Source organism: Bos indicus x Bos taurus, chromosome 25, assembly GCF_003369695.1.
Source record: "Bos indicus x Bos taurus breed Angus x Brahman F1 hybrid chromosome 25, Bos_hybrid_MaternalHap_v2.0, whole genome shotgun sequence".
NCBI classification, from domain to species: domain Eukaryota; kingdom Metazoa; phylum Chordata; class Mammalia; order Artiodactyla; family Bovidae; genus Bos; species Bos indicus x Bos taurus.
Window position 1 is genome coordinate 15,920,312 of NC_040100.1, and position 27,525 is coordinate 15,947,836.

At 46.1% G+C, this 27,525-nt stretch overlaps 2 protein-coding genes and 3 non-coding genes across 5 annotated transcripts; 2 read left to right on the forward strand and 3 right to left on the reverse strand.

Moving 5' to 3' along the window:
- Nucleotides 1-1,690: 1,690 nt before the first annotated feature.
- Nucleotides 1,691-1,763, reverse strand: TRNAR-UCG. The gene has a single exon. It is a non-coding gene; the product is annotated as a tRNA-Arg (tRNA).
- A 5,153-nt stretch (nt 1,764-6,916) lies between these two features.
- Nucleotides 6,917-6,989, reverse strand: TRNAR-UCG. The gene has a single exon. It is a non-coding gene; the product is annotated as a tRNA-Arg (tRNA).
- Nucleotides 6,990-7,616: 627 nt separating this feature from the next.
- On the reverse strand, nt 7,617-7,689 carry TRNAR-UCG. Its single transcript has one exon. It is a non-coding gene; the product is annotated as a tRNA-Arg (tRNA).
- A 2,207-nt stretch (nt 7,690-9,896) lies between these two features.
- SEPHS2 (selenophosphate synthetase 2) lies at nt 9,897-11,711 on the forward strand. The gene has a single exon (XM_027527266.1). It carries the CDS (start codon nt 10,202-10,204, stop codon nt 11,555-11,557), a length of 1,356 nt encoding a protein of 451 aa, XP_027383067.1. The 5' UTR covers nt 9,897-10,201; the 3' UTR covers nt 11,558-11,711.
- Nucleotides 11,712-23,577: 11,866 nt separating this feature from the next.
- On the forward strand, nt 23,578-27,291 carry DCTPP1 (dCTP pyrophosphatase 1). Its single transcript, XM_027527225.1, has 3 exons — nt 23,578-23,768; nt 24,452-24,562; nt 26,799-27,291. Exons 1-3 carry the CDS (start codon nt 23,671-23,673, stop codon nt 27,097-27,099), a joined length of 510 nt encoding a protein of 169 aa, XP_027383026.1. The 5' UTR covers nt 23,578-23,670; the 3' UTR covers nt 27,100-27,291.
- The last annotated feature ends 234 nt before the right edge of the window (nt 27,292-27,525 follow it).

Here is a 27,525-nt window from a genome sequence, read left to right on the forward strand (position 1 = left end):
TCAGTTCTTCGCATCAGATGGCCAAAGTATTGGAGTTCCAGCTTCAGCATCAGTCCTTCCAATGAATATTCCAGACCAATTTCCTTTAGGATGGACGGGTTGGGTCTCCTTGCAGTCCAAGGGACTCTCAAGAGTCTTCTCCAACACCACAATTCAAAAGCATCAATTCTTCAGTGCTCAGCTTTCTTTATAATCTAACTCTCACATCCATACGTGACCACAGGAAAAACCATAGCCTTGACTAGATGGACCTTTGTTGGCAAAGTAATGTCTCTGCTTTTTATTTTTTTTATTTTTTTATTTTTTTGTCTCTGCTTTTTAATATGCTATCTAGGTTGGTCATAACTTTCCTTCCAAGGAGTAAGCGTCTTTTAATTTCAAGCCTGCAGTCACCATCTGCAGTGATTTTGGAGCCCCCAAAAATAAACTCTCTCAATGTTTCCATTGTTTTCCTATCTATTTGCCATGAAGTGATGGGACTGGATGCCATGATCTTAGTTTTTTGAATGTTGAGTTTTAAGCCAACTTTTTCACTCACCTCTTTCACTTTCAACAAGAGGCTCTTTAGTTCCTCTTCACCTTCTGCCATACCGGTGGTGTCATCTGCATATCTGAGGTTATTGATATTCCTCCCGGCAATCTTGATTCCAGCTTGTGCTTCATCCAGCTCGGCATTTCCCGTGATGTATTCTGCATATAGGGCTTCCCTCATAGTTCAGTTGGTAAAGAATCTGCCTGTAATGCAGGAGATTCAGGTTCAATTCCTAGGTCGGGAAGATCCCTTGGAGAAGGAAGTGGCAACTCACTCCAGTATTCTTGCCTGGAGAATCCCATGGACAGAGGAGTCTGGCAGGCTACAGTCCATGGGGTCGCAAGAGTTGGAGATGACTTAGTGACTAAACCACCACCATCCTGCATATAAGTTAAATAAGCAGGGTGACAATATACAGCCTTGATGTACCCCTTTCCCAATTTGGAGTACAGTCCAGCCACATGCTGCAAGGTACAACCAAAAAATAAAAATAAGTAAAATAACAATAAAAATAATAAAATAATTATTAAAAGTGTAAGTTGATATGTTGTATTTTCATTCAGTTCAAGAATTTTTTTTTTTTTTTTTGGCCAAGAGGCATGCAGGATTTCAGTTCCCCCACCAGGAATCAAACCCGCACCCTCTGCAGTGGAAGTGCAGAATCTTAACCATTGGACCTCTAGGGTAGTCCTCCATCTCTTTGTGTGTGTAAGGTTATGTAATGCACCAAATACGCAGTAGCTCCACACAGCCTGGAGGGAATGACTGGGCGCCCCCTAGGGCTCAGTGTGGAGTGGTGGCCCTCCACGTAGCACAGGAAGAAAAACTTAGCTGTGCTGCACTAAGGGGTCATTAACACCCTTTCTGGGAGAAAGGCTTTCAAGTGCTTTTTAAAACTTTTTTCCTCCTTACTAAGTTGCAATTTGTGCTTTTTCTACAATGACGTGCATGCTAGGTCGCTTCAGTCGTTTCCAACTCTTTGCGACCCCATGGACTGTATAGCCCACCAGGCTCCCCTGTCCATGGGATTCTCCAGGCAAGAATACTAGAGTGGGCTGCCATTTCCTCCTCCAGGGGATTTTCCTGAGCCAGGGATCAAACCTGCATTTCCTGTGGCTCCTGCCACCCGGGAAGCCCTCAAAAAGCAACCCCTCCTTGCGACCATGACAGGACTCGAACCTGTAATCTTCTGATCCGAAGTCAGACGCCTTATCCATTAGGCCACATGGCCACTGACAACAACAAGCCAGTGATTTTGTAACAAGAAAAAAAAATGTAATGGAAAGAGCCTGCTGAAGTGTTTTCAGTGTATTGAAAATGTACAGAATGTCTATCTTCCCACAACAACCACAAAATTTTCCAAGTGTGTGGAGGAAATTCCCTCGTGATCCAGTGGTTAAGACTCTGCACTTCCAATGCAAGCAGCATGGGTTCAATCCCTGGTCAAGGTACAAAGATCCTGCCTGCGGCTCCACAGGGCAGCATGTATTGAGTTGGCCAAAAAATAGTTTGGGCTTTTCAATAAGATAGTACAGAAATATCCAAACAGACTTTTTGGCCAACTCAATAAAATGAAACGAAAAGTGCCCTGAACCCTGAAGTGTAGTGTTAGGATTCTGAATGATTATAACTGGAAATCACTGTAAGTAGCCCCAGCCCCGAGGCTTTTATTGCATCTGAAAAACAAATGGGGGGAATGAGGGGCAGCAGACAGGGGTAAGGGATTGAGGTACAAACTACTGATACTGTGTATAAAGTAAGTAAGCTACGGGATGTATTGTACAGCTCGGGGGAAGTATAGCCAATATTTGATAATAACTTTAAATTGAATACATCTGTAAGTTTTGAAGCTTTATGCAGTATACCTGATCAGATCAGATCAGTCGCTCAGTCGTGTCCGACTCTTTGCTACCCCATGAATCGAAGCACGCTAGGCCTCCCTGTCCATCACCAACTCCCCGAGTTCACTGAGACTCACGTCCATCAAGTCAGTGATGCCATCCAGCCATCTCATCCTCTGTCTTCCCCTTCTCCTCCTGCCCCCAATCCCTCCCAGCATCAGAGTCTTTTCCAATGAGTCAACTCTTCGCATGAGGTGGCCAAAGTGCTGGAGTTTCAGCTTTAGCATCATTCCTTCCAAAAAACACCCAGGGCTGATCTCCTTCAGAATGGACTGGTTGGATCTCCTTGCAGTCCAAGGGACTCTCAAGAGTCTTCTCCAACACCACAGTTCAAAAGCATCAATTCTTTGGCGCTCAGCCTTCTTCACAGTCCAACTCTCACATCCATACATGACCACAGGAAAAAGCATACCCTTGACTAGACGGACCTTTGTTGGCAAAGTAATGTCTCTGCTTTTGAATATGCTATCTAGGTTGGTCATAACTTTCCTTCCAAGGAGTAAGCGTCTTTTAATTTCATGGCTGCAGTCACCATCTGCCGTGATTTTTGAGCCCCCCCAAAAAAAGTCTGACACTGTTTCCACTGTTTCCCCATCTATTTCCCATGAAGTGGTGGGACCAGATGCCATGATCTTCGTTTTCTGAATGTTGAGCTTTAAGCCAACTTTTTCACTCTCCACTTTCACTTTCATCAAGAGGCTTTTTAGTTCCTCTTCACTTTCTGCCATAAGGGTGGTGTCATCTGCATATCTGAGGTTATTGATGTTTCTCCCAGCAATCTTGATTCCAGCTTGTGCTTCTTCCAGTCCAGCGTTTCTCATGATGTACTCTGCATATAAGTTAAATAAACAGGGTGACAATATACAGCCTTGACGAACTCCTTTTCCTATTTGGAACCAGTCTGTTGTTCCATGTCCAGTTCTAACTGTTGCTTCCTGACCTGTATACAAATTTCTCAAGAGGCAGGTCAGGTGGTCTGGTATTCCCATCTCTTTCAGAATTTTCCACAGTTTATTGTGATCCACACAGTCAAAGGCTTTGGCATAGTCAATAAAGCAGAAATAGATGTTTTTCTGGAACTCTCTTGCTTTTTCCATGATCCAGCGGATGTTGGCAATTTGATCTCTCGTTCCTCTGCCTTTTCTAAAACCAGCTTGAACATCAGTAGTATCATATTGTAAATCAACTATATATCTCTATTTTTCTTTAAAATGATGGGCTGGTACTCAGATTATCTTATTCTTTAAAATCCCTCTTTCTTCTCTTTTGTCTGCTCTCCCAACTCCACCTCCAGGTTTCTACCTTGCAGTCTTTGGCCCAAATGGCAAATGTAGTTTAATGAATCTCTCAGTGAAAAAATAAGAAAAAGATAAATAGGATGCTTTCGAAAGCTCATGATGCGATCACAAGGATCCACCCAAGTGGACAGTCGGCACAAAGGCACAGGAACTTGTCCTGACCGAGGGGTTTGGTCACTGGCCAAGGAAAATCCCTGACTTTCTTTGCACTGGCGCCAGGGAACATTGCTCCCAGGTAGAAGTGACAGGAAGTAATATGGATACACACTTTTCCCTGAAAGAGTCCCTGGGGGTGAGGGAGGAGAGGGTGGGACAACTTTAGAGAGTGATGTTGACATACATACACTATCATGTTTGAATAGACAGCTAGTGGGAATCAGGGAATCAACAGGGAATTCAGCTGAGTGCTCTGTGATGACCTAGAAGGGTGGCGATAGGGGAAGGAGTGGGAGAGAGACTCCAGAGGCAGCGGATATATGTACGTGCTGTGCTGTGCTAAGTTGCTTCAGTCGTGTCTTACTCTTTGTGACCCTATGGACTGTAGCCTGCCAGGCTCCTCTGACCATGGGATTCTCCAGACAAGAATACTGGAGTGGGTTGCCATGCCCTCCTCCAGGGGATCTTTCTGACCCAGGGGTTGAACTCATGTCTCTTTCGTCTACTGCATTGACAGATGTGTTCTTTCCCACTAGAGCCACCTGGGAAGCGCAAATATATACATACTTGTTGCCGATTCTTGTATAGCAGAAACAAACACAACATTCTAAAGCAATTATACTCCAACTAAAACTAAATTTTTAAAAATTACCTTATGTACCTATAAAAAGAAAGAATCCTGTTTTCTTGAGGGGTGTGGTGAGGGTTACTAGTATTTTCAAAGTGAAAGTGAAGTCTCTCAGTCGTGTCCGACTCTTTGCAACCCCGTGGACTGTAGCCTACCAGGCTCCTCCATCCATGGGATTCTCCAAGCAAGAATACTGAAATGGGTTGCCATTTCCTTCTAGAGGGGATCTTCCTGATCGAGGGATCGAACCCGGGTCTCCCACATGCAGGCAGACGCTTTAACCTCTGAGCCACCAGTATTTTCAAATGGCCCACCCAACTGAGGGGTAGGGCACCAGCCTTCAGGCTAGACAGACTTGGATTTGCAGTTCTCACCAGGTTGATTCCTAGCTGGTTGACCCTGTGCAAGACTCTCCTAACCTATCAGGGACCTCAGTTTCTGCATCTGTAAAATGGAGGTAAGAATGCCGATTTCCTGGGGCTGCTCTGAGGATGAAATGAGGAGATAAATAAACGCAAAATGCTCAGTACTATCATGTCACTCAGGGCACTTCCCTGGTGACTCAAGCAGTAAGGAATCTGCCTGCAATCCAGGAGCTGCAGGTTTGATCCCTGGGTCAGGAAGATCCCCTGGAGGAGGAAACAGTAACCCACTCCAGAGTTTTTGCCTGGAGAATCCCATGGACATAGGAGCCTGGTGGGCTACAGTCCTGTCCACGGGATCGCAAAGAATCGGAGACGACTGAAGCGACTTAGCACGCATGCGCGCATCACATGACTCCTGTGCTCAGCAAACTGTATAAAATAAAGTATTCATTCAATGAATGTTTTTGTCATATAAACGCTAGAGTGGATGAAACTGAGCAGCCCCTGCTCTGTGGAGCTTACAGATCAGTGGAGCAGATAGTCATGGTGTAAGCACATGACTAAAGAAGTACAAATTGCACCAAATACTGAGAAGGAAAAGTCCAGAGAACTAAGAGAACATATAACCAGGACCACCTAATCTAGTCACTTTTTAACCCAGATGAAATTACTACAGAGGTCATGGGCTGTTTTTGTGTTTCACTCAATGATAAGAGAATTCTTCACGTGAACAATACGCTCAACATTTTGCAAAGAACTTTTCATAGTTGAGATGCTCATGTGGTCTGAAGCGGAGAAGATGATGCTCATTTAACAGAGATTAAAACTAAGCTGTAGAGAGGTTATGTAACTTCCTTAAGGCCAGACAAATCACTGAGGGCAAGCCCAGAGATAAGATAAAACCCAGAGGTCCTTTGCAAGCCCAGAGATAAGATAAAACCCAGAGGTCCTTTGCTTCCGCTTCCGCATCTATTGCTTTTTCAGTATCTCATTTTTTTTTCAATTCTGAAATATAGCCTATTTTCTTCTTTTGAAAATGTTGAAATATAGAGTTTATTTACAAAAAGCATGGGAAAATATATGTGCGTGGTTTAAAGAAACCCTATGTAACTACTACTCAGTCTAAGGAACAGAATTTAACATAGCCCAAAAGTTCTTTTACATATCCTTCCCCAGAAGTAATTCCTATGCTAATCTTTTAACAACTCCTTTGTTAATCATTCATTCTTTTACCTTTTAAGAGTCTTTATCAAGTATGCATCTCAACAATATTATTGCTTGTCATTAATAAAATATTAATAGTTATTAATAATAAATAGTATTGCTTGTTTATAAATGGTATCCTAGATTATGTTTTCTTCTATAACTTGCTTCTTCTTTTCAATGTTTTGTTTTTGAGATTATTCATACTGATGATGCCTATACCTCATTTTTAAAGATAAATAATATTCCCTTGTGTGGTTACACAACAGCTTGTTTGCACACTCTTAGGTTAATGAGAACTTGGGTCATTTCAGTGTTTTTCTGTTACAGTTCTTCTTTTTTCTTTTGAAAGATGGATAAATTTGTTTTTATAAAAAACTCTGGAAGATGTTACAAGATTTGTGAATTTAAATTTCAGTCCCTACAACCACAATATCAGTACTATATGATAGAAGTTCTAGCATTTATTTTGAGTTTACCATCAGCCAGGAACTTCACACACATTTAAAAAAGTTAATTCTCCTAACATTCCTATTTGATATGTATTATTATCTTTTAGGCAGTGAAACTGAGGTTTTGGAGGTTAGACAATTTGTGCTGTGCTAAGTCACCACTTCATTCGTGTCTGATTCTTTGTGATTCCGTGGACTGTAGCCCACCAGGCTCCTCTGTCCATGGGATTCTCCAGGCAAGTATTCTGGAGTGGGTTACCATTTCCTCCTCCAGGGGGTCACCCAGGGATCAAACCTGCATTTCCTGCGGCTCCTGCATTGCAGGTGGATTCTTTACCACTTGAGCCACCCGGGAAGCCCTCAAAAAGCAACCCATCCTTGCGACCGTGACAGGACTCGAACCTGTAATCTTCTGATCCGAAGTCAGACGCCTTATCCATTAGGCCACACAGCCACTGACAATGACAAGACAGTGATTTTGTAACAAGAAAAAAAGGTAATGGAAAGCCTGCTGAAGTGTTTTCAGTGCACTGAAAATGTATAGAATGTCTATCTTCCCACAGGAAATTCCCTTGTGATCCAGTGGTTAAGACTCTGTGCTTCCAATGCAAGCAGCATGGGTTCAATCCCTGGTCAAGGTACAAAGGTCTGCACAAAGGCACATGATCTTGTTCTGGCCCGGGGGGTTGGTCACTGGCCAAGGAAAATTCCTGACTTTCTTTGCACTGGCCCCAGGGAACATTGCTCCCAGGTAGAAGTGACAGGAAGTAATATGGATACACACTTTCCCCCAAAAGAGTCCCTGAGGGTGAGGGAGGAGAGGGTAGGACAACTTGAGAGAGTGATGTTGACATACATACACTGCTGCTGCTGCTGCTAAGTCGCTTCAGTGGTGTCCTACTCTGTGGGACCCCATAGATGGCAGCCCACCAGGCTCCTCCATTCCTGGGATTCTCCAGGCAAAAACACTGGAGTGGGTTGCCATTTCCTTCTCCAATGCATGAAAGTGAAAAGTGAAAGTGAAGTAGCTCAGTCATGTCCTCCTTCGAGACCCAAGCTCGAAGCCCTCGAAAGCTACCCGGGGCTGTGGCAGGACTCGAACCTGCAAACTTCTGATCCGAAGTCAGACGCCTTATCCATTAGGCCACACAGCCACCCACTAGACAACTCAGGTAAGGCTGTTAGGAGAGTCAAGATGACAGCTCAGTCTAAATCTAACATTCTGGTTCCTTCCAATTCACTCCAGGACTTAATACTGTACTATGCCTGCTATGGAGAAGGCAATGGCACCCCACTCCAGTACTCTTGCCTGGAAAATCCCATGGACGGAGGAGCCTGGTAGGCTGCAGTCCATGGGGTTGCTAAGAGTCGGACACGACTGAGCGACTTCACTTTCACTTTTCACTTTCATGCATTGGAGAAGGAAAGGGCAACCAACTCCAGTGTTCTTGCCTGGAGAATCCCATGGATGGAGGAGCCTGTTGGTCTACAGTCTATGGGGTCTCAAAGTGTTGGACACGACTGAGCAACTTCACTTCACTTATGCAGGAATAAAAACCAAATGTAATGGTGGACTATAAAATCTGTAAGTGTCTACTATATTTTTTAATATTCGTGGCTGTGGTAAAACACACATAATGGGATTCCTTGGCGATACAGTGGTTAGGACACTGTGCTTCCATTGTAGCCGGCACGGATTCGATCCCTGGTCAGGGAACTAAGATACCACATGCCTCTCAGCTCAGCCAAACAAGAAACCAAAAACACCACACACATACAACATAAAATTTACCGTCTTAACTACTTCTTAAAATCTGAAGTATTTTTAAGTTGAGTAGTGTTAAGTACATTCACACTGTTTTACAATCCTCTCCAGACCTCTTACAGCCATTCTTGTATATATCATCTGGGGCACAAGAGCAGGATTTTTCTCTAGGGCACGTCCTTGAGTGGAATCACATGGGTTTGCATATGTCCGACTTTATCAGTTAAGGTCAGGCTCTTTTTCAAAGTTTGCATCAGTTTATACTCCCATAGGCATTTAATTTTGTTTTAAGTATTACATTCAAATGTTAAATTTTATTTTTAAGTTCCAACACAAAAAGATCAAAAAGACAACACAGTGAAAAAAATCTGTCCCCTAATCATCTTATTGTCTCCCCACAGATAATCAAAATTACGTTTCTGGTGATCACCCTTCCAGAAATATGTTTTTGCATATATTTCCCCCTTTTACAACAACAATTTGTAGCATTCTATACATACATCTGAAGCTTGTTTGTTTCTCTTAACAAACATTATAGGCAATATAATTTGGTCTCTGGAGCAGGTTGCCTGGATTCATATCCAGCTTCATGCTAAACTCATGGTGATTTCGATTAGGTCATTTAATCTCTCTGTGTCTTATATTACTTATCTGTAAAATGTGGGACGAATCCTAACTTATAAGGTCTTTATGAGAATTAAATTACTTAATATGTGTAGAGCATTTAGAATCCTGCCTATTAGAACTGTAACTATTGTCAGCATAATCATATCAATGCTTTCTCATTCTTTTTTATGGCTGTCTTATAGTCCATTATATAAATGTATGAATTTATTTTAATCATAATTGATAAACATTTAAGTTGTTCAGGTATGTTTATAGCACAGCAATAAATAACTATCATTTCCCACTCACACAGGTGAATATATCTAAAAGATAAAGTTCTAGAATGGAACTGCTGGGTCAAAGGTATTTAGTGCAGCTATCATTTTAACGGATATTGAGAAGCTTTCCTTCATGAATACACCACACACTCTCATATATATTAACTTAAAGGGATATAAAAAATTTAGACTAGAAGAACCCTAGGTAAAGCTACTTTACTGTTCAGATGAGTCAGCTGATGCCAAGAGAGAGGAAGTGACTGGCATAGGTTTAGTGGTGGAAATAGCACCAAAACCCTCGCAGCTGTCTGGATTTAAGAGTTCTTAAAACGCTTTAAAGTCCTTGTTGTTCAGTCGCTGTTCTTAGTCGCTCAGTCATGTCTGACTAAGTCCTCGTTAACATTTTATTATGTTGATGCTGCAGTTTGCTTACATAATGGTAGTAACTTAATATCTAATTTCTCAATATTCGTTCCGATTTTTCTCCTGGGCTATTTTTCTACCCTGGATAGATCATGTGCGCTACCAAGTGACCCTTGGACAAATCTGACCGGCTTGAGGTTGACCAAGTGACCGATCTGCCCTCGTCTTTGAATATGCTGGACTTGGTAAACTGTCTCTAGGGAATCAGAGTTCCGCCAAGCACTCCTAAGAGATCATTTAAATTACATCAAGGGAAATGAACCAGAGCATTTGCTCAGTAGTTTGCCGAGACCAATTTTGCAAGCTGTGGTTGATTTGTAGTATATCTTTTAGACTAAAGGAAGCCCGCCCCTTGGTAGCGAAGCCGTCATTGGCTGGTACGGCTGTCAATCACCAGCAAGATAAATACGGAGAGACCGGTGGCTCTTTCCTCAGGACGTCCTGGAGCGCGTGGTGTGGCGGCAGTTAGGCTGCGCGAGTCGTGCCAGAGAGAGTCTCTGCGGTAATGTCGTTACGCCTTACTAACTGGAGTGGAAAGTAAAAGGGACCTCTCCTCCTCCATCCTCTTTTCTCCCTCCCTGCCGGGCAGGCGTAATGGCGGAAGTCGCGGCGACTGGTGCCGGCGGAGAGGCTATGGCGGCAGTGGCGGCGGGGGAAGGCTCCTCGGGCCCCGTGGGCTTGCCTCAAGGCCGGGGCTTCTCGAGCTACCGGCCCTTCGAGCCCCAGGCGTTGGGTCTCAGCCCGAGCTGGCGGCTCACCGGCTTCTCTGGCATGAAGGGCTGAGGCTGCAAGGTCCCCCAGGAGACGCTGCTCAAACTCCTGGCGGGACTGACGCGACCGGAGGTGCTGCCCGCGCCGGGCCGGGGCCTGGTCGGAGGCCTTGAAGAGACGGCCCAGGAAGCCGGTCTGCCGGTGAGGGCGGAACCCAGCCCTCCCTTCCCCACCCTGGGCATTGGGATGGACTCCTGCGTCATACCCCTGAGACACGGGGGCCTGTCCTTGGTGCAGACCACCGACTTCTTTTACCCGCTGGTGGAAGATCCCTACATGATGGGGCGCATCGCATGTGCCAACGTGCTGAGTGACCTTTACGCGATGGGCATTACTGAGTGTGACAACATGTTGATGCTACTCAGCGTCAGCCAGAGTATGCCTGAGGAGGAGCGAGAAAAGATAACACCACTCATGATCAAAGGCTTTCGAGATGCTGCCGAGGAAGGAGGGACTGCAGTGACTGGTGGGCAAACGGTGGTAAACCCTTGGATTATCATCGGTGGAGTTGCCACTGTAGTATGTCAACCAAATGAATTCATCCTGCCTGACAGTGCCGTTGTTGGGGATGTGCTCGTGTTAACTAAACCCTTAGGAACTCAGGTTGCCGTCAATGCCCACCAATGGCTGGATAATCCTGAACGATGGAATAAGATAAAGATGGTGGTCTCCAGAGAAGAGGTAGAGCTGGGTTATCAGGAAGCCATGTTCAACATGGCTACCCTCAATAGAATTGCTGCCGGGCTGATGCACACGTTTAATGCCCATGCAGCCACAGATATCACTGGCTTTGGCATTCTGGGTCACTCTCAGAACCTTGCAAAACAACAAAGAAATGAGGTCTCCTTTGTCATTCATAATCTGCCCATCATTGCCAAGATGGCTGCCATCAGCAAGGCCAGCGGGCGCTTCGGTCTCCTGCAAGGAACCTCAGCAGAAACTTCTGGGGGGCTACTAATTTGTCTGCCAAGAGAACAGGCAGCTCGCTTTTGTTCAGAAATCAAATCTTCAAAGTATGGAGAGGGTCATCAAGCCTGGATCGTCGGTATTGTGGAAAAGGGAAACCGGACAGCCCGGATCATTGACAAGCCTCGCGTTATTGAGGTCCTACCTCGTGGGGCCACTGCTACTCCTCTTGTTCCTGAGAACTCCAGTGCCTCCTCTGAGCCTAGCTTGTGAGATGGAACAGCAGAAGTTGTTCAGACTGTACAGCCTTTGTACACAAGCATGGACCATCCGCTAGAGTTGATTTTAGGAAGAAATTTCCAAAGAAGGCTGCCTGCATCGTAGTTCCAGCTGCTCTTCCTAGGTGATTTGAATCAGCCCATCAAAAGCTGCACATTCCAAAAAAAAAAAAAAAAAGCTGCACATTCCAAGGCCAGAAGTAACATTTTGGACTTCTGGGGGGTCGGGGGGTGTATATTTGGTCATCTCTTGAGTGGAAAAAGCAGAACCCCCCCCTGTTTCCTCTTTCCAAGAGCAAGAGATTACTCAGGTTTGAGATATTTTTCTTGGCACGGGATTAATTGATTTCTGCACAGGGAGTGAAATTATTTATTAAAATTACACCAAAAATGCATTATTTATTAAAATTACACCAAAAATGCAAAATGAAAAACACTTAGATCAGAAATAAATAAGTTTGGACCAATACTGTTGATAAATTGAAATTGTTATGAGAGATTTAAATACAATGTCAAATTCTTATTAGATTACTCTGAAACACTGGCTCTTTCCTACTCTGGACAAGAATTGAGCAGCTTGTCCAATGACTGGGAAAGGAGGACCTCCAGCCACCTTACTTGGTCTCTGTTAATGACGTCTCTCTCTAAACCCCTTTAAGGACTGGGAGAGGCAGACCAAACCCCAGAGACCAGGATTTGGTGGACGTTAAGATGTTAAATCTTGTGTTGAAAATTCCTGGTGATTTCATCAATAAAGCAATTTCTAGTGAAATAATTTTGTTGAAAATTCTTCTGGCGAATGTATCTTTGGAATTATTCATCTTTTACAGTTTTATAAAATGAACCAACATAACATTTGGTGTTGACAGCAAAGGATCATGAACAGTCATAAATTCCAAGGCCTAGAGGGTGGGAGAGGAAATGGCAAAGGAAAGGTGTCAGCCTTTCTTGGAAGATGGAAAGTGGGTGTAAGAGGGGTAATTGACTTAGAACAGAGGAGGCCAAAGTATAAATGCCTTCAGAAGGACTTTCCTGGTGGTCCAATGGTTAGACTCCAAACTTCCACTGCAAGGGGCATGGGTTCCATCCCTGGTTGGGGAACTTAGACCCCACATGCTGTGAGGTGTTCAGTTCAATCGCTCAGTCATGTCTGACTCTTTGCAACTCCATGGACCGCAGCATGCCAGGCTTCCCTGTCCATCACCAACTCCCAGAGCTTGCTCAAACTCCTATCCATCGAGTCGGTGATGCCTTCTAACCATCTCATCCTCTGTCGTCCCCTTCTCCTGCCTTCAGTCTTTCCCAGCATCAGGGTCTTTTCTAATGAGTCAGTTCATATCAGGTGGCCAAAGTATTGGAACTTCAGTTTCAGCATTAGTCCTTCCAATGAATATTCAGCACTGATTTCCTTTAGGATTGATTGGTTTGAGCTCCTTGCAGTCCAAGAGACTCAACAGTCTTCTCCAACACCACAGTTAAAAAGTTGCAAGGTGTGGCCCCCCCCTAAAAAAATGCCTTCAGAGTTGGGGAACACTTAACAAGAAGCAAAGAGATAGGCTCCAAATATACCAAGGAAGATGGGGTCAAAGATACTGGTTAAAAGTTTATGCGTAGGGTAATTAGATCTTCACAGTTGTCAAACATCTCCCCACACTGTGTCATACAGCCACATGACTGCCTCTCACCTCTGTAGGTAAAGGGCAGTTTGGTCTCTGGAAAATGTGAACTTTAAAAATACTATAAAGTCGGGGGCAATCAGCAGAGCAGAGGACAGGGAGCCTCAAGAGCAAGAATAAAGACAAAAATGAGATTGTCCAGTCTGCTCTCTCTGCTTTGGTATTAGAAACACTGGGAAGCTTATATTGCCCCTGCCTGGCACAGGTGGAAGGTACTTCTCTGGAGAAAATAAATCTGCCTAGGGGAGAAAAACCTATAAATTCAAACATTTAGGGAGCCCCCAGTGAAAAATCCCTGTACCAGGAAGCCTCCCAGTTGGAAAGCTTCACTTAAAAAGATTCTTTTTAATGCCTCATTGTCAAATAGAAGCAGTAAAGGATCACCAGACATTTGAGGCAAGTTCCAACTGGAAAGAAGTCAAAGCAAACAAAGACTTTAAAAAAGAGACTATACAGGGAGCAAAAAAAAAAAGGAATAAAAGAAGAAAAAGCAGCCATTGAAAGATAAGAGAGCAAAGTACTTAGAATATAAAAATACAGCTAAAAATCTTTAAATTCAGTAGTTTTTGTTATTTATTTGGCTGCACTATAAGACATAAGGGATCTTAGTTCCCCAATCAGGGATTGGAAGCTTGGAGTCTTAACCACTGGACCACCAGGGAAGTCCTCAGTAGAAGATTTAGAAGGTAAAGCTGACATTTATCAGAAAGGAGAACAAAACAAAAAGATGCACAATGAAGGGGGAAAACAGGAAAATCAGAGATGGGCCCGGAGGTTTAACAAATAAGAGTTCCAGAAAGAGGTAATAAAGCATATGAAAGGAAGAAAACAAAGAATTATACAAGAAAGGTTTATGAAATTTAAAAGTTGTGTCTGTTAACATGCCTTTTGAGTTCCCAGCACTGGGAGTGGAAAAAGGCCTACATTCATTTTATTATTAACTATGGTTAAAATACTACAGATTAAAAGACCATAATAAAAACAATAGCAAATGCTTATATAATACTCTTTGCCAGGCACTGTTCTAAGAGGTTTTATATGTATTAACTTCTGTAAACTTCCAACCCCATTTGCAAACTGAGGTGCAAGCAGATTGAGAAATTTGGTCAAGGTTGCACTGGCGGTCTACTAACTAAACGGCCTGGTTTTCAAGTCCATACTTCCAGTCATGGTGAGCTCCTAAAGCTTCTGGGAGGAGAGGAGATCACAAAGGTTTGGTATCAGACTTCTCAGCAGTGAACTGGAAGCTAAAAGACAATGAGAAAGTGCTTCCAAAATTCTGAGGGTAAGTGATTTTCTCTGTGTAATTCTATAGCCATGCTTTTTTTTTCCAAAAATTTTTAGACGTGCAAGGTATTGAAGTGTTTTCATCGCATTCACTCTTTCTTAAGAAACTGCTGGAAGATGTGCTCCAGCAAAACAAGGGAGCAAACGGAGAAAGAGGAAGAACATGGGGTCCAGGAAATGCAACCCAGCCCAGGTGAAAGGTGAAGGGAGCTCTCAAGGTAAGAGCTGTCCGCCAGGCACAGAGAAGAACCAGCTCATGCTGGAGCAGAAGCTTGGAAGGCTTCTAGGAAAAGGAAAATGGAACTGATAGAGTATTGATATGTTTAATTGTGTGAAAAATTGTATTGGAAGGTAATCAGAAGATGTAAAAAGAATTAGTGATAATTACATAGGAAATTGGGGCTTCTCCAGTGGCTCAGCAGTAAAGAATCCATCTGCAATGCAGGCAACTCAGGTTCAATCCCTGGCTTAGGAAGATCGCCTGAAGAAGGATATGTCAACTCACTCTAGTACTGTTACCTGGAGATCCCATGGACAGAGGCACCCATCAGGCTGCAGTCCGTGGGGTCGCAAAAGAGTCAGGCTCAACTGAGCAACTAAACGACAGCAACAACATAGAAAATTAGCAAATTAAAAAAAAACTGAGGCAGTTATCAACTCTAGCCAAAAATAAACAAAATGTAATGTATCAACAATAAATAGATAAATTCAATCAGGTTTTCTCAGAGCTCAAAGCTCTCAAATTACTTTCCACAAAACCCCTGCCTCATCTCAAGACACTTCATCTCACTGCACACTCAATGCCTTTCTCACTGAACTCTAGCCCAGTAGCCTTTCTATGACTTCCCTGGTGGCTCAGACAGTAAAGTGTCTGCCTACAATGCAGGAAACCCAGGTTCAATCCCTGGTTTGGGAAGATCTCCTGGAGAAGGGAATGGCAACCCACTCCAGTATTCTTGCCCCCCCCCCCCAAAAAAAAGGGGCTCAAAGAAGTATTTGGGCTTCCCTGGTGGCTCAGATGGTAAAGCGTCTGCCTGCAATGTGGGAGACCTGGGTTCGATCCCTGGGCCAGGAAGATCCCCTGGAGAAGGAAATGGCAACCCACTCCAGTACTCTTGCCTGGAAAATCCCATGGATAGATGAGCCTGGTAGGCTATAGTCTGTGGGATCGCAAAGAGTCAGACACGACTGAGTTACTTCTCTCAAACAAATCGAGATCCTTTGTTCTCCATCTCTCTATCCAACTGGCTAACTCTCAGTCCTAGCTCAGTTAGAATAAAATCTCTTCATAAAAGCCCTCTCTGACCTCAGCCAACACCCTGCAACTCTCCAACTCATCATCCTATGTATTACCTTTCACGTGTCTGCGTGCTCAGTTGCTTCAGTCATGTCCAGCTCTTTGCGACCCAATGGACTGTAGCCCACCAGACTCCTCAGTCCACGGGATTCTCCCAGGAAGAATACTGGAGTGGGTTGCCATACCTTCTTTCAGGGGATCTTCCTGACCCAGGGATCAAAATCGTGTCTCCTGCATTGCAGGCAGATTCTTTACTGCTGAGTCACCAGGGAAGCCCTTTCTTGGCTTCTTAGATATTTCGGTTTTTTTATTTGGCCATGCCGGGTCTCAGTTTGAGGTATGTGGGATCTAGTTACCCAACCAGGGATCAAACTCAGGGCCCCTGCATTTGGAGTTCGGAGTCTCATCCACTTGATTATCAGGAAAGTTCCTTCTTAGTTTACTTTTTAATTGTCCCTTTCTGCAAGTGTGTAAGCTCCAAGATGGCAGAGGACGTTCTATATCCCCAGCACCTGTACAGTGTCTGGCCCACAGTTAATGCTCAGGATATACTGAATCAATGAGTGAGTGAGTGAGACACACTCGGGACTCCAGCACCCTGTTTTCACACTTTCCTTGCTCTTAGTGTCTCCTAGTGGTGGAAGTTGGTACCACCAATCTCAAGACAAGGCTTTGGATAAGAAATCGGGGCCTTGGTTCTGCTTACTAAAGAACATGACTCTCTAACTGGTTTATTTTCTTGCTTGGGCTCGACAGTAGAAAAGGGAAGGAAAATGATTGGATGCTTCCCTGGTCTGGGTCCTCTTAGTTAACCTAGGAAGGGTTAGGGGGTTGGAAGCGAGGTAGGCATCCAACTATTCCTTGAAGAGGGCCTGGGCAGCAAAGTGGAAGTAGCAGGTAATGGGAGGTAACAAGCCTGGGGTGGAAATCAGAACAGAATCACAGGTATAAACAGAGGTGTAACAAAGGTGAAGGAGGATGTCCCTGGTGGTCCAGTGGTTAAGAATCCTCCTGCCAATGCAGGGGACATGGGTTCGATCCATGTTCTGGGAAGATTTCACGTGCCACAGGGCAACTAAGCCCATGGGACACAACTACTGAGCCTGCATACCTGCTCCACAACTAGAGAAACCACAGCAATGAGAAGCCTGCATGCTGCAACTGGAGAATAGCCCCTGATCACTGCAACTGGAGAAAGCCTGAGGGTAGCAATGAAGACCCAGCATAATCAAAAATAAATAATAATAAAGAAAAAGCAAAAAAAGTTTTTCTTAAAAGGTGATGGAGAGAAAGAAAGAGGAAGAAAAAGGGAGCCAAAGAAAGAAAAGAAAAAGGAGAGGACATTGAAAGTAGAGAGAGAGGAAGATGAAGAGGAGGGACAGAAAGGACAGAAGGAAAGGCAGCGCCAGGCAACCTCAGCAGATACTCAGGCGTGTGTGAGCTGCCTCCTCTACTCCGTGCTGAAGAGCACTGGGGGCTCTGGGGAGCTTCAGCCTTCGCCCTTCCGGATGATCTCGAGTCTCCAGACCTCTCTGGGTCTGTATCCTCATTTGTAAAATCAGATCAGATCAGATCAGTCACTCAGTCGTGTCCAACTCTTTGCAACCCCATGAATCACAGCACGCCAGGCCTCCCTGTCCATCACCATCTCCCGGAGTTCACTGAGACTCATGTCCATCAAGTCAGTGATGCCATCCAGCCATCTCATCCTCTGTCGTCCCCTTCTCCTCCTGCCCCCAATCCCTCCCAGCATCAGAGTCTTTTCCAATGAGTCAACTCTTTGCATGAGGTGGCCAAAGTACTGGAGTTTCAGCTTTAGCATCATTCCTTCCAAAGAAATCCCAGGGCTGATCTCCTTCAGAAAGGACTGGTTGGATCTCCTTGCGGTCCAAGGGACTCTCAGGAGTCTTCTCCAACACCACAGTTCAAAAGCATCAATTCTTCGGCGCTCAGCCTTCTTCATACAGCCATACTCACCTATGGCAGGCAAGTCATGGAGAAGATCCCGTGAGATACCCTCCTCTAAATGTATGTATAGATCAACTCAAGTACCAGGTCCTGGGAAACAAAAGCCTGACACTGCTTTTGTTCTCCAGGAGACCGGACTGAGGGTAGATCTAGAACAGGGTCACCAGTCTCCCCCAAATTAAAGTAAGAAGTGGTAAGTGCCATGGCATAAGAGTGAAGGAAGTACTATATAAAACCAAATTCTGTCCTTTTGGAGGAAGTTTCGGAAGGCTTCCTAGAGGAGGCTTTGAAGCAGGGCTCTACAGGATGGGTGGAATTTGGATTTGGATATGCAGAGAATGGGGATGGGCATTCCAGAAGAAGGGGAATGGGTGAGCAAAGGCAGGGAGAGTGGATTTCAGCCTGTGTGTAGGGGGATATGGCCAGATAAATAGGTTGGTGAAGGACTTCTAAGGGTGTTGGGGACTGTCTGGCCTGACAGGGCTAGGCTGGAGTTTCTGAAAAAGGCTCTGTTATGACTGCCCCTGAAAAATTTATATGCGTGCATGCTCAATCACTCAGTTGTGTCTGACTCTTTGTGACCCCATGGACTATAGCCTGCCAGAATCCTCTGTCCACGAGATCCTCCAGGCAAGAATACTGGAGCAGGTTGCCATTTCCTCCTTCATAGGATCTTCTTGACCCAGGGATCGAACCCACGTCCCTTGCACTGGCAGGCAGATTCTTTACCACTGCACCAACTGGGAAGCCCATCTTAATTATAGCAGCACCCTTTCTCCCATTCCCAAGTTCACAACCAATAAGGCCTACAGATCTACCTCCAATAAGAACAGCACTGGGAATCCCCTGGCAATCCAGTGGTTAGGACTCTCCGAGTTTTCATTGCCAAGGGCCCAGGTTCGAACCCTGGTCAGGGAACTAAGATACCACAAACTGCTTAGCAAGGCAAAAAAAGAAAAGCAAACAGAACTGAAGTAGATTATTGGGACCCAGCCATGGACAAAATACATATTGTCCTGGTCCTCCTAGCACACTATGAAGTGTCCTTGGAGGCCACCTAGGCCAGATCCCCATTATACAGATAGGGAAATCAAGGCTCAGAGAAGAGAAACAGTCTTCCCAAGGGCACTGGCAGGTAGGCTCCCAATCAGTCACCTGAGTCCTAGTTTTCCATCGCTCTCTGTTGTCTCTGGGACCTCTGACTGGCCCAGGTTCCCCTACCCGGACACCACCTTCGCAATTTACAGGCCTTTGCTGCTTTGTTCTCCAGCTGCTGTGGCCACTTCCACTCCAGGTTTTCCCAAAGAGCCTTACTGAGACCAGTTGCACCTGTTTGGCTCTAGCAGGGAAGGTGGCCAAACTCTTGAGTGGTACAAGGGTGTATGTGTGCATTTACATGTTTTAAATGTGTTACATGCTGTCCTGTTCCAGCAAAAACAAAGTTCCGTCCACTGTGTCATTAAAGATTTATTAGCTGGCGATGGAGAAACACCTTTGTTTGTTTGTTTTAGCTGCGCTGCCCAGCACGCAGTGTCTTAATTTCCTGACCAGGGGTGAACCCAGGCCCCCTGCAGTGGAAGCAGAGTCTTAACCGCTGGACAGCTAGAGAAGTCCCGGTTGGTCTCTAGAGGATGATGTCGTGGAAGCAAAGAACTTGGATGTCCCTGCAGGATGCTTTGGAAGAGCTTTACAGCTCTGCCAGGGAACCTCCTGCGGGGTGGTGGGGGGAATGGCCGGAGACAATCTCAGTGAGAGTGCCTCCTCCTTCAGATCAGTCTCCAAGGACCATTTGACCTGTGAACTCTAGAAGTCCTGAAAACCTGACTCTTAAAAAATCTGCGATGCAGAGGACTCCCGAGAAAGTTGCTCTCCAAGCGGTGTTTTATATTCCAGTAAGTTTGTCTTTAGGCTAGAGAAGCTGGGCTTCCCAGGTGGCACTAGTGGTAAAGAGTCTGCCTGTTGGTGGAGGAGACACAAGAGATAAGGGTTCAACCTTTGGGTCAGGGAAGATCCCCTGGTGTAGGAAATTGCAGTCCACTCCAGTATTCTTGCCTGGAGAATTCCATGGGCAGAGGAGCCTGGCGGGCTATGGTCCATGGGGCGGCAAAGTCAGACGTGGCTGAGCACACACACAACTGGAGAAGCTTAGTAAACACCAGGGAAGGTGCTAGGGATGGTGCTTGGCTCCTGAAACTTTCAGTACCCAGATCCATAAGGCAGCTCAATGCTCCAAACTTCAGACCTGCTGGACATTGCCTGGATGTTTTGCCTAGATCTCAGACTCAACCTGTCCCAAACTGAATTCAGTATCTTCCCACCTACCACAACTTCAGGTCTTCTGTGTCCTCATTTCAGCAAATGACAAAACTATTCATCTATTTACTCAAGCCAGAAACCTAGGAGTTACCCAGGACGCCCTCATATCTCCTACCTCCCATATCTAAATTCCATGTTGCCTAATCCAGTAGCAAATTCTGTGCTCTTATTTTACCCAGCTGCTCAGCCGCATCAGATGTCCACTCACTCTGGAATACACTCTCTTAGTGTCCATAACTTCACACTCTGTCGATTTTCCTCCTACCTCACCTTCTCTTCCCTTGCTGTTGAGTCACTCAGTCATGTCTGACTCTGCGACCCCATGGACTGTAGCCTGCCAGGCTCCTCTGTCCATGGGATTTCCCAGGCAAGAATACTGGAGTGGGTTGCCTTTTCCTGTTCCAGGAGATCTTCCCGACCCAGGGATCAGTCCTCCTCTCTCTCGCATTGGCAAGCGGATTCTTTACCAATGAGCCACCAGGGAAGCCCTTTTCCTCTCTTCTGCTCAACTGCTAAATGTCAGAGTACCCCAAATCTTAGTCTTGCCTACCTAGATTCTTGAACTAGTTATTCTTCTCGAATTCCCAAACTTTAAGTAGTGTTTAAATGACAGAGACTACCAAATCTGAATTTCCAGCCCTCATCTTGCCTCTAACCCTTAGGCTCATAAATCCACCTGCCAACTTGATGTGGGTCTTCACTTGCTTTGTCCCAATTCCGATGCCTTTTGTGTTCCATCCTGCATCTCATTTTCCTCATCCCAATATTAGTCACCATCCATCTGCCAAGCTGCCCAACACTCAAAACCTGCAAGCCATGCTTGATTCTACCCTTTCTCCCATCTCACTAGTTCAAAGCCAACAAAACCTATAGGTCTATCTCCAGGATATGCATCTACTTCTTTTCATCTTCACCCGCCATCAACCCAGGCCAACTCATCAACGTCTCTTGCTGGAAAACTGCAGTAACGCATCTCACTGCTTCTTACTCTTGCCCTCCTCTGGTTCATTCTTTTTAAAACTATTTATTTATTTTTGGCTGCACTGAATCTTTGTGAGGGCTTTCTCTAGTTGTGGTGAGTGGGGGCTACTCCCTAGTTGCCATATGAGAGCTTCTCGCTGCAGTGGCTTCTCTTGTTGTGGGGCATGGGCTCTAGGGCATGTGGGCTTCAACAGTTGCAGCACAGGCTCAGTAGTCATGGTGCACTGGCTTAGTTGTTAGCTGACATGTGGAATCTTCCTGGATCAGGGATTGACCTGGTGTCTCCTGCACTGGCAGATGGATGCCACCTTATCTTCTTAACCACAGCACCACCAGGCAAGTCCTTCCTCCAGTTCATTCTTAACACAGCAGTAAGAGGGTGCAGAAATATGAAATATGATCATATGGCTCCCCTGCCTAAAATCCTTCAAAAGGTCCCCATATACTTAAAATCCAAAATAAAATAAAATATGAAATAAAATCAATGGTTGATTGATCTGATCTGATCTCTTTTTACTTCTCCAACACCACATCCCACCATTATCCCCCTTGTTTGTTCACAGCATTCCTGCCACACTGGAACTCTTTTTACATTTAGAACATGCCAAGAAGGCAATGGCACCCCACTCCAGTAATTTTGCCTGGAAAATCCCATGGACGGAGAAGCCTGGTAGGCTGCAGTCCATGGGGTCGCTAAGAGTCGGGCATGACTGAGCGACTTCACTTTCACTTTTCACTTTCATGCATTAGAGAAGGAAATGGCACCCCACTCCAGTGTTCTTGCCTGGAGAATCCCAGGGACAGAGGAGCCTAGTGGGCTGCTGTCTATGGGGTCGCACAGAGTCAGACACGACTGAAGCGACTTAGCAGTAGCAGCAGCAGCAACAAGCCTTCCCTGCTTTAACCACTGGTGTTCTCTATACCTACTACTCTATTCCCCTTGATTTTTCTTTAATGTTTTTAAAAAAATATTTATTTGACTGCGCCAGGTCTTAGTTGCAACATGCAGGATCTTTGATCGTCATTGCAGCATTTGGAATATTTAATTGCAGCATGTGGAATCTAGTTTCCTGACCAGGGACTGAACCTGGGCCCCCTGCATTGGGTGTGCAGAGTCTTAGCCACTGGACCACCAGGGAAGTCCCCTATTCCCCTTGATTTATTAATAATTACTCAGGTTAAATGTCAATTTCTCAAAGACAAGTAACAAAAACACTAAAAGTGGTTTGACCAATAAAGGGATTTATTATCTTATATAACCAGAGTCTTAAATCAGGGCATCTTTGTAACCTATTTTAAAATAAGTGGCTCAGCAATGTTATCAAGGATCCAGGTCCTTTCTATCTTGCTATCTACCATAGTACTTATCACCATTTGAGACAATATACCCACTCCAGTGTTCTTGCCTGGAGAATCCCAGGGACGGGGAAGCCTGGTGGGCTGCTGTCTATGGGGTTGCACAGACTCAGACACGACTGAAGCGACTTCGCAGCAGCAGCAGTGTAGGAGTTATCCCAGATTCTGAAGCCAAACTGCTTAAATTTGTAACCTGGCTACCACTTTACTAGCTGTAGAGTTAAATTACTCAATCCCTCAGTTTCTGTATCTGTAAAATGGAGATGATGATTATAATATTAACTACCTCAGAGGGCTGATTTGAGGACTGAATGAATAGCTGTGAGGATTAAATATGTAAAATTGAAACAGCTTCCCTAGTTCCCCTAGAGGATGAGATGGTTGCATGGCATCATCAACTCAATGGACATGTGTGTGTGTGTGTGTTTTAGTCGCTCAACCGTGTCCGACTCTTGGCGACCCCACAGACTGCAGCCAACCCGGCTTCTCTGTCCATGGGATTCTCAGGCAAGAATACTGGAGTGGATTGCCATTCCTTTCTCCAGAGGATCTTCCAGACCCAGGGATCGAACCCTGGTCTCTGGCATTGCAGGCAGATTTTTTACCTTTTAGGTTACAGAGAAGTCCTCAATGGACACGAATTTGAGCAAACTCCGAGAGAGTGAAGAATAGGGAAGCCTGGCATGCTGCAGTCTATGGGGTCGCAGAGTCGGTCACGACTGAGCGACTGAACAACAACCCTAGTTCTAGTTCATTCCTCAGGCTCAGTTTTATCCTGGAGACATTCCTGTATCGTTTTAATAAGCTCCCCTCTCTCCTTTAAATCATTCGTTTCTGGGATTCGCCACGAGGCTCTCCGCTCTGTCATTTCGCTTTGGTGCCATCTGGCGCCCCAAAGGGAAGTGACGCGCTTGCGCTCTCCAACCTCTGCCCTTTGTCTCTTCCCCTGGTCGAATCTGGTACCTATATCTTTAAGGTTCTCGGTCAAGACTCAAGAATTCAGGGGCGGGAGCCAAGGAACGCCCGCTTGAAGTCCTCTCAGGTTGGTCCAGTCCGGGTAAGGGGAGGGATTTAGCGAGCTCCACATAAGTAATTGGTCTTTCCTTCAGCCCCGCCCCCGTGAAGCAATCACAAACGCCTGTGATTGGTCAGGGGCTCTGGAGGCGGGGGCTCCGAGCTTGGCTCCGGGTTCTCCCAGACGGTCCCGGCGGCAGCTCGGTGGGCGGCATGTCCGCGAGTGAAGAGATGCTTGGAGGTGCCAGAGGAGAGAGCACTACTGCTACCGGCCCCTTCAGCTTCAGCTCGGAACCAACGCTGGAGGACATGTAAGCCGTCCTTGCCCAGCCTGAGCTGGGGAGATCGCCCCTCCTCCCTCCTTTCGGGTAGGGTCCCTCCACGTGTTCGGAAAAAAAGGCTAGTGGCTGTGCTCAGGTCCTAGTTCTGGGGGCTGACCGCAGGCGAAACTTCTAACCTTCTCCTCTGCAAAATGGGCTTAACTATACACATCTGAGGCAGGGGACCTACCGGAGTACGGTGATGCTTCTGCCCTGCCTCTGTCCTCCAGGAGCGGGAGGTAGGATGGGAGCAAATGTAGTGTTGAGACATCGAAAACATTTCTTTCTGGAGGAAATCCAGGAGGGCTTCTTGGGGGAAGTGTCCTGGGGCTGCATTCTGTAAAATCAATAGGATTTAGATATGCAGAGACAGGGTTATTCCGGGTGGAGGAAAACTGCAGAAGCAGCAACAGGAAATGGAATAAAGAAAATGAGGGTATTATTAGATTTCGATAGTTTAGGGTCTGTGTAAGGATGCACCCATTTTACAGATGAGAAAACCAAATCCTCTAAAAAAGAGATGACCTGTTTAGGCCATCCAAAGAATTAGTTGCAGAATCCTCTCTGACTCGCATGCCCCCATTGCATCTCACTGAGTACCTGCCAGGGCCCTGCATCTCCTCCCCCATCCCCTAACCTTGGACCTGGACTTCCACCCCTTTCTCCCATTCTAGTCGCCGCCTCCATGCTGAGTTCGCTGCTGAACGAGACTGGGAGCAGTTCCATCAGCCTCGAAACCTCCTCCTGGCCTTGGTGGGGGAAGTTGGGGAGCTGGCAGAGCTCTTGTGAGTAGATGACAGGTTTTCTGGAAGAGTCTGTGTTGAGGAGGGGAGGGGAGGATTCATTTGACCATCAAATATCCATGGATCCAGTTTCCGCTCCTCACTACCAAGCTCTTCTGTACCTGGGTGCTGGGCATCCAGAGAGATGACTTATGGGTCTGCTGCCCTTTAGGGGCTCCCAGTCTCCTGGGAGAGAAAGGTGTAAAAACAGCAAGGCAGATCCAGGTCTGAGAAGGGGTGGTGGGAACCTTCCTATACCTCTGCCTCTGGGGTAGAAAGGCTGGTCTTCTATAGAAGGCATTCCAGAGAGGGGGAACCACATTTGCAAAGGTAGTGAGATGGAAAAGGGCGAGTTAAATTCAGTGAGAATGTAGGAATTCAGCAATAATGTAGGATTCCTTTAGTGTAAGCTTCTTGACAAAGGGTGAGGGTTTTGTATCTGTCTTGTTCTCTGGTGTGTCTCAAGTACCCGACACACAATAAGTACTCAATACATAAATCTCTTGTGGCTGCGGAGGAGAGGGGTAGGATAGGAACACAGAATGGTAGGATTTGGCTGGGAAGTAATGGAGTTCTGGACAGAACACCTGACCCGATTTGAATGGTAGAAAGATCACTGTACCTGCAGAGTGGATTTGATCCCCTAGGAGAATTGTGTCAGGGGAGATCAGTGAGGAGGCTGGTGTAGACGAGGCAAAATGTGGTGAGGACTAAACCAGGGTAGTCTCAGGGGCATGGAGAAATGACAGCACAGATGTGTGGGAAGGCAATCCATTCATTCATTCATTACGGTCCACGAGCACCGTCTGGGTGCTAGGTCATCTAGAATCAAGATATGGTCTTGAACAAGATGGATACGCTCACAGTGCAAAGAGACTGACAATAAATAAGTGAACTAACTTTAAAAGATATGGAATTGTGACAAGTTCTAGGAGGCAAATAACACGAGGTGTTGAGAAAGAAAGTAACAGAGGGAGAAGGCTGTTCTAAGGAGGTAACATTTGAGCTGAGACCTGATGGGAAGCATGGGTCGGGTAGAGCATTCAAGGTTGTGGGAGCAGAGTAAGTGCAAAGGCCCTGTGACTGTTTGGCCTATTTGCAAGACAGACGAGGCCAGAATGAGTGGCTTTAAGGGGGTGGGGGGGCCAGGTGAGAGGGAGCGTGGTGGATAATGACATTGGCAGAGACAGGAGTCATTTCATACAGAACCTGGAGGGCGAGGTAGGAGTTTGGATTTTATTCCAAAAACAGTTGGAGGAGTTGTCATTTTTGTTTTTGGCTGTGCTGGGTCTTTGTTGCTGCATGTGAGCTTTCTCTAGTTGCAGTGAGTAGGGTCTACTCTCTAGGTGTAGTGGCTTCTCTTATTGCAGAGCATGGACTCTGGGGCACTCGAGCTTCAGTAGTTGCAGTGCATGGGCTCACAGTTGTGGCACATGGGCTTAGCTGCCCCTATGGCATGTGGAATCTTCCCGGACTAGGGATTGAACCCATGTCCCCTGCATTGGCAGGCAGATTCTTAACCACTGGACCACCAGAGAAGTCCAGCTGGGGGAGTTTTAAGCAGGGGAGGGATGAAATGTAATTTGTTCTTTTAAAAGATGGTATGGTAAGAAGCAGAGAAGGCGATGGCACCCCACTCCAGTACTCTCGCCTGGAAAATCCCATGGACGGAGGAGCCTGGTGGGCTGCAGTCCATGGGGTAGCTAAGAGTCAGACACGACTAAGCGACTTCACTTTCACTTTTCACTTTCATGCATTGGAGAAGGAAATGGCAACCCACTCCAGTGTTCTTGCCTGGAGAACCCCAGGGACGGGGGAGCCTGGTGGACTATCATCTATGGTGTCACACAGAGTTGGACACGACTGAAGCGACTTAGCAGCAGCAGCAGCAGCAGGGTAAGAAGAGAAGATGAGTTAGCAGACTTTTGCAGTGGTCCAGGTCTAAGGTTTAGTCTGGGGTAGAAGTGACGGGGTTGGCAGGTAGGACTGGGTCCCAATAAGTGAAATGTCCTCTCCTTGGCTTAGGTAGGGACACAGAGGTCTGGGTGAATCATCTGATGAGGTCTCTTCCCCACCATAAGGAGTCCAGGGCCCAGATGGGTTGACTTGTCCTGGAAGAAACTTCCTAGGAGGTGGGAGTTCACTGCTTCAAGATGTGGGCTGCTCCTGAGAGAGGTGGAACCCACTGTCCTAGCTAGCATCTGTGTGTGTGTGCCTGTCTTGTGTCTTCTGTCCCCAGTCAGTGGAAGCCTGATGAGGAGCCTGGGCCCCAAGCCTGGTCCCCCAGGGAACGAGCAGCCCTTCAAGAGGAGCTCAGTGATGTCCTCATCTACCTGGTAGCATTGGCAGCCCGCTGCCGTGTAGACCTGCCCCAAGCAGTGCTCTGCAAGATGGACACCAACCGGCGACGCTACCCAGTGCATCTATCCCGTGGTTCTGCCTGCAAGTATACAGACTTGCCCCACGGGGCCACCTCTGAAAACCAGGCCATGGGGCCTGCAGACCCTGCCTCTGAGTCCACAGGTCAGGTCTCAACCTAGAAACATGGGCACAGAACCTGCAGCTCAGCATGGCCTCTGAGCAGCAGAGGGTGCCTGGTCAAGGTACCTCATTCTAGTTCTTTCCTAAGAGGTCATGGACCTGGCGCTACACTTCTTGAGGTCTAAGGCCCCAGAACCTCCAGAAGATAGCCTCCTGTTTTTTTCTCCCTCAATAAAACTTTTGGTTACCACCTTCTAGACTCTTCCTAGGGCAGCCGGGGAGGCTCTGTCCCAGTCCATGCTGGAGAGGGGCACCCGGAATGCCTGTGAGCCCAACTCCCATGTTTTTCTATTGTATCTCCCACCTGCAGAGCAGAGAGATCTGATTTCTAGAAAGTTCCCTGTCTGATCTCACGTAAGTCCCTTCCCCTTCTCTAAATAAGATCAGAGGCTTTATGTAGTGTTGGATAGGAGCCCAGATTCTGG

Coding starts and splice junctions, on each gene's coding strand:
- DCTPP1 (XM_027527225.1), top strand. CDS start 23,671: ATGTCCGCGAGTGAAGAGATGCTTGGAGGTGCCAGAGGAGAGAGCACT. Junction 23,769..24,451: donor GAACCAACGCTGGAGGACAT/GTAAGCCGTCCT, acceptor CTCCCATTCTAG/TCGCCGCCTCCATGCTGAGT. Junction 24,563..26,798: donor GGGGAGCTGGCAGAGCTCTT/GTGAGTAGATGA, acceptor TTCTGTCCCCAG/TCAGTGGAAGCCTGATGAGG.